The sequence below is a fragment of the Nansenia antarctica genome (assembly GCF_963989245.1).
Source record: "Nansenia antarctica genome assembly, chromosome: 19".
Lineage (NCBI taxonomy): Eukaryota > Metazoa > Chordata > Actinopteri > Argentiniformes > Microstomatidae > Nansenia > Nansenia antarctica.
The window spans coordinates 12,317,155-12,330,833 of NC_137692.1; the positions used below are offsets into that span (position 1 = coordinate 12,317,155).

At 40.9% G+C, this 13,679-nt stretch overlaps 1 protein-coding gene across 6 annotated transcripts in view; it reads left to right on the top strand.

Annotated features, from left to right (window-relative positions):
* Positions 1-1,727: 1,727 nt before the first annotated feature.
* The window catches only part of LOC308173754 (transcription factor COE3), a gene marked incomplete at both ends in the record, with an annotated part of 77,948 nt that continues 65,996 nt past the window's right edge, over positions 1,728-13,679 (top strand). For all 6 annotated transcript variants that reach the window (XM_080548799.1, XM_080548800.1, XM_080548802.1 and 3 more), the window contains 6 exons: positions 1,728-1,855; positions 2,609-2,765; positions 3,104-3,167; positions 3,552-3,607; positions 5,550-5,623; positions 7,320-7,388. In XM_080548799.1, the coding sequence (XP_080404925.1) occupies positions 1,728-1,855; positions 2,609-2,765; positions 3,104-3,167; positions 3,552-3,607; positions 5,550-5,623; positions 7,320-7,388 (548 nt within the window). The remainder of the gene's footprint in view (positions 1,856-2,608; positions 2,766-3,103; positions 3,168-3,551; positions 3,608-5,549; positions 5,624-7,319; positions 7,389-13,679) is intronic.

A 13,679-nucleotide genomic window follows, 5' to 3' on the forward strand; every position in this document is an offset into this window, starting at 1 on the left:
TCCCCCTCAATGAGGCGATGCATGGGGCTCTGTCTCCAAATTCATCCAAAACCATTATTGCCCTACAGATTAGGGCGTGTAGGGTGAAAGGAAGACACAATACCATAATTGTCCCCAAGTTTGTTTTATGTCATCATGCAGTCCAGATCTTCTTCTTCACACAAAAGGAGGTCAGGTTTATGAATCTGTATTGACTTTTGAGGAGAAATGACATATAAGGGCTGATATAATATGTTCAGTTTAGACGTCCACATGACATTTATGCAGAGTACAGATTTTAACTCACGCCACAACTCTTGAAACTTCTGTTGTCCCCTTGATCGCTTGAAGCTTATTTTTACAGAGTGAAACATAATTTTTTGGTATAGCCTAATATTATGTAATTTGCCACACAGTTATTAAATTAAATTTAAATTATATATGGCCTGGTGATAAATCCTTAGATAGCCTAATATAATAATAATATTTTCGATTGGAAGCATTCCATTGGCGAGTATCTTTAACGTAGCCTATAAATGTAAAGAAAGATAAGTCACTTGAGACCTGTCATTTATGAAATATTGGCTATATTGGCCTATATGCATGAATACTTATTTCGTTGCATTATAGTGAACTGTCAGTCACATGTTGTCTCGTAATACAATTAATACAATAGGCCTAACTAATATATAGGCGTGTAAGGTACACAACTAATCAAACATAGAAATTCCATAACTTGAAAATGTTTCATATAAACCGTCCATATGATATTAGGCATAATACATGACAATTGCGTGTCTTATGTTTTTTTTTTTATGACCATGCAGATCTTGTGTGGTGGTTAGGTTACACCTCGTTGAATTTGTGTATATATCATTGGAAATAAATGTTTTAACTCACCACATTGCGAGAGGAAAGTAGAGCGAGCGAATGTTCTCAGGTCGTATAGTTAAGCGCCACTGCTTGACAGGAACCGTCAGAGCTCCATATATGGTCAAAGACACGCCCCATGAGCGTCATAGAGCTCCATATATGGTCAAAGACACGCCCCCGTGAGCGTCATATTCTGACACTGCCTCTCCCGTGGGTTTAGAGTTTTGGCTCCCGGGAAATATTTCAGTCCTCGGGGAAAGAGGGCTTAGTTTTGCATGTTCCCCATCTATCCATGCATGCACGTCGCGAAAGGCCCCTTATCCACCTCTCCTGTGTACCGGGAACACCTCCACACCGATCGGCTCCTGCGTGTGTTTGTCTTGGAGAAAGCTGCACCTTTTTCAGGACAGGAGTGGGTTATTCAAAATCAACAGTGTCCTGGAGGTTCTGGATGCGGGGGGCTTCAGGGATGTTGCCACTTTGAGAGCATCACATCACCCAAACATCAACAACCAACCATCGATTTTTTTTTTGACTAGCTAAAACAGAAAAGGAACAATAGCTGCATGCAAAAAAATAATAAAAAAATCCTAGGCTCTTGACTTGAACAACTCACTTTGACTTTTCCTAGTCTGTGGATAGTGGATACCACTCCAACTAACGCAGAGCACTTTGAGAATTGTTCACATCGCTGGGACGGACTGAAGAGGGCTAAGCAATACCTGTGGACCGGGTTTTCCCCTCGCCAGGCTGTGATACGACACTTATCTCCCCGTAAACCCTAAAGGAATCAAGGATAACACGTTTTGGACGTTTATTTACCCGATTTCACAGGAGGGGTCTTTGCATCTTTTGCGCGTAAATCGGTTCCAAAAATGTTTGGGATCCAGGAGACGATACCTCGGGGTGGGACCACCATGAAGGAGGAACCGCTGGGGCTGAACTCGGTCCGGTCGTGGTTGCACACAGCCGGGGTGGTGGATGCGAACACAGCCGCCCAGAGGTATATTACGCATGCCAATTTCCAAATCATCTGATTTTTCTCACGCATGCATTTCTCATATCGACCCACCAATCCCCCCAATAGTCTGTATCAATTACGGCCTCCCAAAATCCCAATGCCCCCCTTCGTCTTTCCCCTAGTTCATTACATCAGATTACCCTTTATTGTGACAAATCAAGAAATCGCTCAGACTCGTACTCAAAAAACGTGCTTTCCCCATCTCCAATGTTTTCATCAGCTCGTGAGTTTAGAATGATAAGGTTCTATCTCCGTTTAGAATGAGATGGTTCTATCTCCGTTTGGAATGATAAGGTTCTATCTCCGTTTAGAATGAGAAGGTTCTATCTCCGTTTAGAATGATAAGGTTCTATCTCCGTTTAGAATTAGAAGGTTCTATCTCCGTTTAGAATGATAAGGTTCTATCTCCGTTTAGAATGATAAGGTTCTATCTCCGTTTAGAATGAGAATGTTCTATCTCCGTTTAGGGCAGTTCAGAGATATTGAGCGTCAAAGTTTTTACATTCCGTTATGATCTGTGAGATGGAACCTTTGTATTTTATGAATTACTATAAAAATAACACCACACAGGCATTAATAAACACCTAATGGATCATCATCAGATTGTGTAAAAAACTCAATTTTGACAAAATGTTTAGATCCTAGAACCTTATAATTCTAAGCCATCATTTATTTTCTCCCCCCCCCCCGTGTCTGACGCTTTAACCGAGGTGGTCTCTCTCTCTCTCCCCGCAGCGGTGTGGGCTTGGCCCGGGCACATTATGAGAAGCAGCCCCCCTCCAACCTCAGGAAATCCAATTTCTTCCACTTCGTGCTAGCGCTGTACGACAGGCAGGGCCAGCCGGTGGAGATCGAGAGGACAGCGTATGTGGACTTTGTGGAGAAAGATAAAGTAAGAGAGCCCATCTGAAGAAAAATCGCCTATTATTAAAATGTCATTATTTTTGCATAAGTGCTGGAATTAAGTTGGTGTACTTTTGAAATGGCGGCGCGTTAAAAAAGAGGAGTCACGTGGAATTATTGATTTTTTTTTGAACACCATTCGTTGAGGATATGAGAGTGGTGGTCGGAGTTCATTTCAGATAAAAAATTGTTTTTATATTCTATTCATATTTTCTTATTCAAATGCACTAGATAGATAGATAGATAGATAGATGGATAGATAGATAGATAGATACATAGATAGATTTGCAACTGACCTTTACCTCAATATTTGCTGATTATTTTCAGGAACCAAACAATGAAAAAACGAACAATGGGATACATTACAAACTACAGTTATTGTACAGCAATGGTGAGTGAAACAATGATTATTGTATTTACTGCTTGTTTTCTTTTGAAATACACAAATAAGCAATATAAAACGAAGATGTGATAATGACAACTATTACAATAATAACAGCAATAACAATAACGTAAAACATAATAATAATCATAATCATAACTATATGACAAATAATGAAACTATCATATCATGATACCAATGTAGTCATTTACAAATAGTTTTATTTCTTTATACGTGTTTGTGTTTGTGTTTTCTTCGCATATTTCATACAGGCTTATACTTTTATAATATTCTAAACCAATAGACCCATTTTGGGGGTATTTGATGCTATAATAAATGGACCTCGTGTCCATACATGCCTTGTCCTAACTTGCCATCTTTCACTCCCTACAGGCGTCAGAACAGAACAGGATCTTTTCATACGATTAATCGATTCCATGACGAAAGTGGTAAGATATACAGTTACTGTATTCATAACCTACCAACTGCAATTGCTTATTTTAGAGACACTGTTTCTCCATCACCATTATATCTTAAACTGCGCAAATCTTGAACAAGAAATATTGAACGTAGCCTACGTTTTTGAGACGTGTTTGCCACATCCAGTCACTCAAAATAGGCTACGTGTCGAAGAGTTACGGAGATTACCACATTATTTAATAAGAATGGACAGTGTTTTTTTTAGGGTCAAATTCATCTCCACCTAAGCTTATAGCTGTGTCCATATAATAAAAATGCATAAATGTCTATGCGTTGAGAAATTAGAACTATGTTTTGTAGTGTATATTTGACATGCAACACTATCTGCTATAGACTTATTGAAAATACAGATTTACTTTTAAACTTATCACAGGGCCTACCGCTTATTAAATATAACCTATACATATTTCTTTAGAGATAGCTCCTGAAATGTAAGTTATTTAAACAGTTTATATTTATGAAATGTAACCTGAGTCACAAAAATGTGCCTTTTTTTTCTCGATTTTTTTTTCATATTACATACATATTCTTACATATTCTTTAGAGATAGCTCCTGAAATGTAAGTTATTTAAACAGTTTATATTTCATGAAATGTAACCTGACTCACAAAAATGTGCCTTTTTTTTTCCTCGATTTTTTTTTCACAGTTGTTGTATGTTATTATTACCACTAATTCGCCGCGGCTTAGAGCCTCTCAGATGCATCTGAATAGAGCCCTTACAACCTCCACCATCCGAGTCAATGATGCAGAACGAGTAGTTTATGGATTTCTGTTTCTCCAGCTGCAAATGGAGAGCGACATAAATCAAACCAATATAGATAATCTCCCGATGCTCAACAAACAGCAACAGAGCCATCACAAGTCGAGTCGGGGGTCCCATCCCACCCATCCCATTAAGAATACGATGTGAAAATGTTACATAGTCATTACAATTTGTGTTTGTTTAAAAGAAAATCATAGTCATACATTAGGCTATTAGGCCTATGTTTTAGTACAATACTCTGATTTTAGTATTTTTTATTTTTTTATTTTGTATTATTATGACAAATTTCTGCTTTGTTTTGGACATTTCTGCAGTTTGATAAGAGCAATATGTGCCATAACAGGGGAGTTATTGCGATAGATAAGCCTATAGAGGTTCCTCTCCTCATAAGAAAAAGAGGGAGGGAGAGCGGCAGGACTGATAGCTCCAGACCATCTGTTTCAGCCAATGCTCAGAAACTGCTCAACCGTAGCGCCAGACACCGCTTTTTATCCACAGAAAGATTATTGTTAGCTGCTCAAAATAAACAACAGATTGCCCATTAACACTTTCCCCCAAATATCCACATATTATAACCATATTGATGCCACTTTATTGGGCCGTCCCTTCTGAAAAACTCTCTGAGGCAACGAGTTAAAATATAATGTGTTATAACTGAAAAATGACAGAATATGTCATAATACTATTACTACTGCTACAACTACTTCTACTACTACTAATAATAATAATATAACAACACTGGTTATTAGTAGTAGCATATAATAATAACAATAATAATAATAATAATAATAATAATAATTATTATTATTATTATTAAATACATATTGGAGAAACAAATGTGAAGATTAATATATTTGGTTTTGGCCAAGGGTTTTCAATTGTTCTGTTTTAAATTCACATGCCATTCACACGTCTATGAAAGATGGTTATACATTATATACTATATCTATATCCATATCTTTATCTCTATCTATCTATCTATCTATCTATCTATCTATCTATCTATCTATCTATATATATATATATATATATATATATAGGCCTATAGATAGATAGATAGATAGATAGATAGAAGATATATAGATACATATAGATATATATTCAGTTGATCTACTGTACATAATTGTGTGTCATTTTCTCTCAAAGGCGATTATATATGAGGGTCAAGACAAGAACCCTGAAATGTGCAGAGTTCTTCTTACGCATGAAATTATGTGCAGGTAAGCTCCCCCCCCCCCATAAACTGTATCTTTTAGAGCTGATGAAAAGGTATCGGATTTGTGTGATAGTTTCTCTATTTTATCACAGTTTTTACACTTTTCCTATGACATATCACATATCATTCAATGCAAAAAGACAGGCTTATTTAAAGATCTTATGCAACCCAAAGAGAACATTATCTAGAACATTCCTACCACCCATACATGTGTTATGCTGTAGTAGGGCCTTGCAATGAAAATCAATCAGGCCTCAGTAGTTTTTTTAGTTTGACGCCAATGAGTCTGTTGTGTCTAAATACTGGAATAGCGTCTGGGTTGAGCCCACCTGTCATCAGCGACCAGTGAGCTTTTTAGCATCATTTACCCACGTAAACCTTGAGCTCTCATGTTCCGCTGCCATTCAAACGGTGTCATTGATACTAAAAGGAAAAAGCTCTTTTGTTGTTATTGTCGAGCTCAGCGTGAGCTTTGTGAGAATTGAATTCGGATACTGTCGGTTAACCCTCTCTTTGTTGCACCGGTACATTGTTCAAGTTGTTGGGTTGAGACTGAGAGCAAGTGCACTGAGAACTGAGAAATTTAGTCTTTTTCAATCCATACACTCATCACTCACGCTCAATTTATACATGCATCCATCACTTACACAGTGACACGTAGAATATGCCTGCGCTTTAGTGGTAATTTTTGTGTCAACGAGAAAGTGCATTTTACTGTGGCATAAAAGGCTTACATAAACCACTTCGTCATCATTCAAGAGGAAATTGGTCTATGAGTATAGCTTGAGAGTATTCATTGTTTTGCTTGAAAACATCATGTTTGGAAGTACATTGCTCTACTATGCAGGAGCATAGTCAGATCTACTCAGCCTACTGTATCTCTTTAGGGTGTTATGTGCACAACATAACATTGAGAATACACGTAAGTTATTTGACTGAATAGAGCGCCATGCTTAAAATCACAGTGGCCATTTACAAGTATTTTTGTCTTTCTTTTCTTGCCATATGGCGTAAATCAATCTCATTTAGATACGTGGGCCATTATTCAAGTATACCTTTTCATTTCAAATGGAAGCAGCAGCAGCGGCAGCAGTGTATTTGTGTTTCATTTCAGTTTTAATTAAAGCTCCAATCAAAGAACTAGAGGTATGAGGCTTAGGGAAAATATGGTGGAAACATGTGGCGGAGAGGATAGATTAGTGCTTTTGAGGCTGTAATTGATAAATGCCCCACAGAAATATTGGTTGAGGGTGGCATCTTGCATCTTTCCCAGAAATAGCAGCTTGGCAATTAGAGGTAAACAAAAGCTGAAGCTGTGAGAAGTGACTCCCCTGCCTCCTGGCCTATTCCTCAATGCATACACACAAACACACACACACACACACACACACACACACACACACACACACACACACACACACACCTCTAATGCTAATGCAAACGCCGCAACATGTTTTTTTTCTAAAAAAAAATCATAATATCCCTAAGCATCAATGAAACAGTAAATATCATGTAGGCACATTTCAATCATGTCTTTTTTTCTTGTTTAAAATGTTCAAACTGGTGCTTTTTCCACATAGAAAGTGCTAATACCGTAATTTCTCTGATGGTCTGTGTACTGTGTTATCTTATATAGCCTAACTAGTCCACAGCCAAAATGTTGATGATGATTTCAAACCGCTCTTTACTTCCCTCCACAGCCGGTGTTGTGACAAGAAAAGCTGTGGCAACAGGAACGAGACCCCCTCGGACCCCGTTATCATCGACAGGTAGGCCTCACTCCTCTGTTTCCTTCTCCTCCGAGGCTGACACCTGCGTTAGGTTCAGTCTTAAGCACTGCTGTTCACTGATAGGAGAGTGAGTGAGTGAGAACTCGCAAGGAGTCTCTGGAGTGTTCGGGTACCCAGGTGGGCTGAGTTCAACCTTATGGTCCACTCCTGTGCTGTGGGAAGTGAAGGTGATTTTCTGTGTGAGTCGTTGAGGGGAGTGTTTCCCAGGTACCTGTGTGTGCTCCGAGGGGGCGGGGTCAACACCTGGAGGGGTTTCGTTCAATCACAGGTGTTCCCAATCACCGGTGCATAATTAAAGGGAAATGCTGCTAATGAGCTATACGCTAAGATAGAACTTGGAAGGGATTTGGCTTTCTTTCCGTTATCAGTCATTAGCTGTTTCTTTTGTTAGTGGGACATTCTCTCTTCCTATACGTTTAGGATGTGCTTAGGTTGTTAGTAAGGTCGATGGCCTGTGCGTGTGTGTGTGTGTGTGTGTGTGTGTGTGTGTGTGTGTGTGTGTGTGTGTGTGTGTGTGCGTGTGTGTGCGTGTGCATGTGTGTTTATGTGCGGGCATCCTCAGCGTTGAGTCCAGTGGTAACTCTCACCATGGAGTGGGGAGAGACAGCAATGCTAATATTTGACTAGCCGGAATTACTGTTTGCTTAGCAGAGAATGCCTGGTATCTGACAGGGGGGGGGACAACTCTCTTATTAGTAATCAAATAGGCCCGAGCAGTTGTCGCTGCCACTCCAACCACTTCTCATGCATCAGGAAGTAGAAGCTGCTCTGGATGCCAGACTGGCTTATAAGAGTGCTACCACTGGTGTCTGCTATCTGCATTGGTGCCTGCTAGGAGAGATGGGTATTCTGTACAGATCCTAACTGTTATTGTTATGTTATTAATAAGCAGCATTGTGTTGGTGATTGAGCTGTATTGAGTTAGTTCTCTCTGCTATCTGCTATCGGAAGATTCTAGCCTATAGGAGAACATTTGTATTTTGTTGTACAGAACATTATGTTATTCCATGTGTGGAATCATGTGCGTGATATATTTATTGCTACCCAGGACAATGTTGTATGAGTGAGATGAACAAAATAGAGCACTTTCACCAAGTCTCTCACAAGGTTAATCTATTCGTCTAATGTATTTGCTTATGAAGAAATGATAGTGTTCACATAGAGATATACTGTAAGGTGGGACATCGACATTGTTCAGTTCATATCCATTGCTATCGTGTTTGCTTTGTACAGCAAGTTCACCACTTTTATTGCATAGAGTTTCACTATATTGTTCTTCAAAACGGTGGGACAGAAACATGTAACACAAGTACAACAGTGAAAACGAACGCACAGAGAATTAAAGTAAAAAAAGGGAATAAAGAAAAATAAAGAAGCGGATGGATATTGTAATCTCACAGGGTTGAGTGAAAAGGCTCCGATTTTCATTGTGACGAAATTGAATAGGAGTAGAGTATCACTTTCCTAGCACAATGAGCGGGTCTGTTGAATCACAAAAGCATATGTTCCTCATTAGGCCCTCCCATTGTCTCCATGTCGTAACTATGAGGCCGTCGGTTTACCCCGGCAACCCCACAGTACCTCCCTGTGACTGGAAGAGCGTTGCAGACATAGAGAGGGTCGCGGTGGAGTTAACACACAACCACTGACATGCACTACACTACACACTACACACACTGCACTGCACTTTCGCAAGTCTCAGCTTTTTACCACTACGGAAATCTGGCCATTTCCACACTGAACATATGGGTACACTTTCAGTTAACATCTGTGTATATTACAGTCACTTTAGTTACAGTGCACATGTCTTTTTTCTCAGGCAAATGATGAGTGGCACCTGTACTTGCGGTCGCTGCTGGCTAAATGTAATTATTGTAAATCCAGTAGAGCAGAGTTGAGTGGCTTAAACAGAGTGAGAGAGAGAGTTCTGATGGATGAATCAGGCATGTCTCATCATCTACCCACATTACAGGGTGAACACTAACTACAGTCACTCTGCCACATTTTCCTTGTGAAACGGTAGCATGGCGGAACCTTGAGAAACAGATTTGGAGTGAATCATTGATGGCTTTCGCTGTAACATTTTCCCAGATGGTAGAGAGAGGAAAGCAGCACACAGCCTAGCTGGCATCTAGCAAGACATTAACTGCCGTTCCCAGGAATCTGGCATATCCGACAGAGTTTGGGAAACTTATCATTCCAAATGTGTCCTATTTTCCTATGGTGAAGCCAGACATCTGTTTACCCTATTTTCTCTCTTTTTAAAAAAAAAAAAGTTTTGATACAGATTTTTAAGTCATATTTGTGAAGAGGAAGAATCATGAAGTTTTCCTTGATAGGCCTATGGACCGTCACTTTAACAGCTGTCACAAAGTCTCAGCGCTGGTGGATGTTTAAATATTTTACAACTGACTTTTGATGCCCATTACATTATTCATGCTCATTTTTGGAGAAAGAAAGTTTCTATTTTTGTTCTGTGTGTATATATGTGTGTGTGTGTGTGTGTGTGTGTGTGTGTGTGTGTGTGTGTGTGTGTGTGTGTGAGAAAGAGAGAGAGAGAGAGAGTGAGAGAGAGAGAGGGAGACCGAGAAAGAGATCATTTCAATATCTCTGGGGAAATACAGTATATTTGCTTGATAAAAGAAAAGTATTATGTTCCATGTACCATTGGTCCTTGCCTGCATATTTCTTTTTGTTATTGTAAGGAAAATAAAATGTTGGAGTCTCTGTTAGCTTTGGCTGAGACAAAAAAATACTGATTTCATTTCGCAGCTAATTGTACCTCTATTGCTATGACAACAGCACTTTGCAGTTGGTTACAATCACATCTTTCCTCTGATGAAGTCACTGGCGGAATGGTTGTCACATCTATACACTAATGGCGCCTTAAAGTAAGTGGGGGCGTCGGTTTATTCAGCCCATAATTTGAGTCCTGAGAGTTATAGTGATGAGGTGCCCAATATCTGATTAGGTAGTTTCCCCCATTTACAGTATGTATAGAGCGGGGCGAGCCAAACATAACTCAATTTGTGATGACTCCACTGGCTGGTATCTGTCTCCACTCTCTCACATTATTGACTTTGTCTTCTCTTCTGTGAAAGATTAGATACATTGTTCAGGCTTACGCATGGATTTTGTAATAAGAAGGCAGGGTACATAAAAGGAGAGAAATTTGCTCATTCTGGCTGTCAAAGTTCAAGGGTCGTGTGTCTCACTTGAGGATATGCAGCAGATTATGGGAGGGTAGCAAGAGACAGGGTGTGCTGCCCATACATGAATTTGGAATCAAATGTATGTTCATACGGCTTAACATCCATGTCAATATACGCTCCCGGTTTGGAGAGGGACTGTGGACCAGACCAAAACATGTCAGCTCCGTTTATTCCAGCTTCAACCGCACTCCCTTTCACTTCCTGTCAGAAAGGTCAAAAGGCGACGACCTTTGGAGTGCTGCCCAGCCACTGAATAATTCATGACATTGACTTGTTTTAATCTCTCTCTTTTTTTTCCTTTTGTTTTTTGGTCAGCACACACACGGTTGTGCCGTGGGAGGTTTTTTATTCATTTAGCTCATTTAAAAAGGCCTCTCTGCACCTGTTCTCGTGTTAATGCAATTAAATACGGGCCTAATGCAAATTTTGCTTAGCTTTCCGTTATGTCGGTCATTAGCGAGCAGCGGTCTCTAAATGACGTCGCGTTATTGTTCATTTACCAAACACCTCCGGGGTCATTTCCCATAGTGCCCTTGCTTGTTGTGGAATTGTTTATCATCAGCGACAAAAGACATTTCAGTCATCTCACTCGGTGGTTTCTCTCTCTTCTTCTACGTAATCAATAAGAGAACTGCAGCTGTGATCTGTTTTTTCCGAGAACGTGTGATTACCTCCCAAAAAACGGAAGAAATGGCAGTATTTATAAGGTCAACCTCTTTCTGCTAAGGAAACGCCATATAAATGAGAATCAGGGAAAAGGCGAATATTAAACACAATTAAATTCATTGTCTCTTCTTTGGCTAAGTCGCCCAGGTCCTGTCTGGGTAGGGTTTTCGAAAGCCATTTTAATTACCCATCAGCCGTGGAGAACAGGGTGTTTTTTCAGCCAGGCAAGTGTTTTGATAACCCGCATAGAGAGGTCTGTTTATGAACGTACCTCAATTACATGTTTACACAGCGTCTGCAGAGGGTAATTAATACAGCACGTGTAGTGATAGTCATTCTCTCCTGCGCTCATACCATCATAGGTGAGAATGATGCAATGAACAGCGGTCAGGGGTCATAGTAGTGCCGTTGTTTTCTGTTGAAAGCTGGAGGTGGCGTTGCTCCTGGATCGGTTGGATCACTGTTGACCAGAGGAGCTGGACTTCCACGGGCTGGATGATGAGCGTGCAGTTTTGAAGTACTACGGTGCAGTCGATTAAAGTTGCTGCCTTTGGGACATGTCGACACACACGCTCACACACACACACACACACACACACACACATACAGCAGGCACACACACACACACACACATGGCAGGCACACATGCATGCACATACCATACGTACGTACACACATGCACACCCATACTTTTCATGTACATACCTCAACAGTATTTCAATCCCTGCGTTTTCTCCTTTATTTACGGCTGTTTTCAGTGTAATTCATGTGACAGATGTGAGTTCTTGACACCCGTTGCGAAACGGGAGAAGAAAACTGGCCACCCTGGCCCGGGCCAGAGTGATGTTTGAGTGAAGCCTGTCTCCTCTCTCGCCAGAGTAGGAAGAGAAGGAAGTGTTGAGAGCGAAAGCTGTACTTGGCAGCTCTCCGTTGGCTTGCACTTGCGCTGAAAAATGAAACCCAGACCCTCTGCCGCCCCAGAGCCAGATTCTCTCTATCCCCATTGCTTCAACAATCCCAAGGATTGGGTAATACCGTTCGCTCGCTAAGCAAAACATTACCTCAAAATTTATTCTGCTCCGGCTTTCTATCCCCCCTCCTCCCTCGTGCTGGTTTTTATCGCAGTTTGTAAATGTCAAGACGTGTACAAAGACACACAGTCTAAATGATATTTTCCAAATGATGGTTCACATGAGTGCCGTCTTGAACGTAGCGTGGTGCCTGGCGGTTCTCTGGGGAGAGCCACCTCGCTGGGGTAGGCTGGGGTAGGATTCCCAGGTGGCATCAGCTACAGTAACGGCACAGACTTGACAACAGCAGCGGAGGCGGGGGTGTTGTGTTTTACTAGTGCTGAGCAGAGGTGATGACTTTAACATGTGTGCACTCTGCAGAGAGAGAGAGAGAGAGAGAGAGAGAATTGTTTGCGTGTGTGTGTGTGTGTGTGTGTGTGTGTGTGTGTGTGTGTGTGTGTGAGGGAGGGTTGTGTTTAAGAGAGAGGTGTGCGGTACAAGGAGCTGGTCTGAGCCAACGGAGCAACGGCAGTGAAAGACAAAACATGGTTCCACATGTGTTGAGAAAGAGCAGTCCATCTGTCCGTGGAGACAGCCCCCCCTCCCCGCCCCCCCCCCCGCCCCCTCTCTCTACTCCCCTGGTTCGCTGTGCTGACAGAAACAAGGCCAGAGCTGGGGGTTGATGGGATGAAGGCTGGGCCAAGAGCAACACTGGCCCTAACACACACACACACACACACACACACACAAGCTCATGCGCACACACACACACACACACACACAAGCATGCATGCACGCACGCACGCACGCACGCACGCACGCACGCACGCACACACACACACACACACACACACACACACACACACACACACACACACACACACACACACACTCACTGTGTTGAGTGTATGCTTTGTTAGTCTTATTGTGGTCTTCCATGACCATCTTTTGATTTTTTAGGATATCATTCTTATTAGAAATCCTTCAACAATGCACAATGTAGGGAAACTACTGTATAATAAACTATGATAAAACTATGATAAAAACCTAATCTGTGAGAATTGAATTAACCTGAAGTGAATTTCCATGAAGCACAAATGGGCAATAGTAATAGCAAAAAGTTGGGTTGAACATGATTGAACGTCTAATATAAACCTAAATAAAACACGATTCTCAACCTCAAATATTTCCAAAACATCTCTAATGAAACTTTTTTTTGCTTTTTTGTGAGACATTGCTTGGTTTCTTAAAGCATTAATGACGCTAGAGCTTTTCCCAAACAGCCTGAGATTCTATGAATCACATTTAGGTCACAGTCACACACTGAAACCGTTTTCCTTTTTTTTCATTCTTGTGAAAAAAGGGTCTCCTTTTCTCTTGGC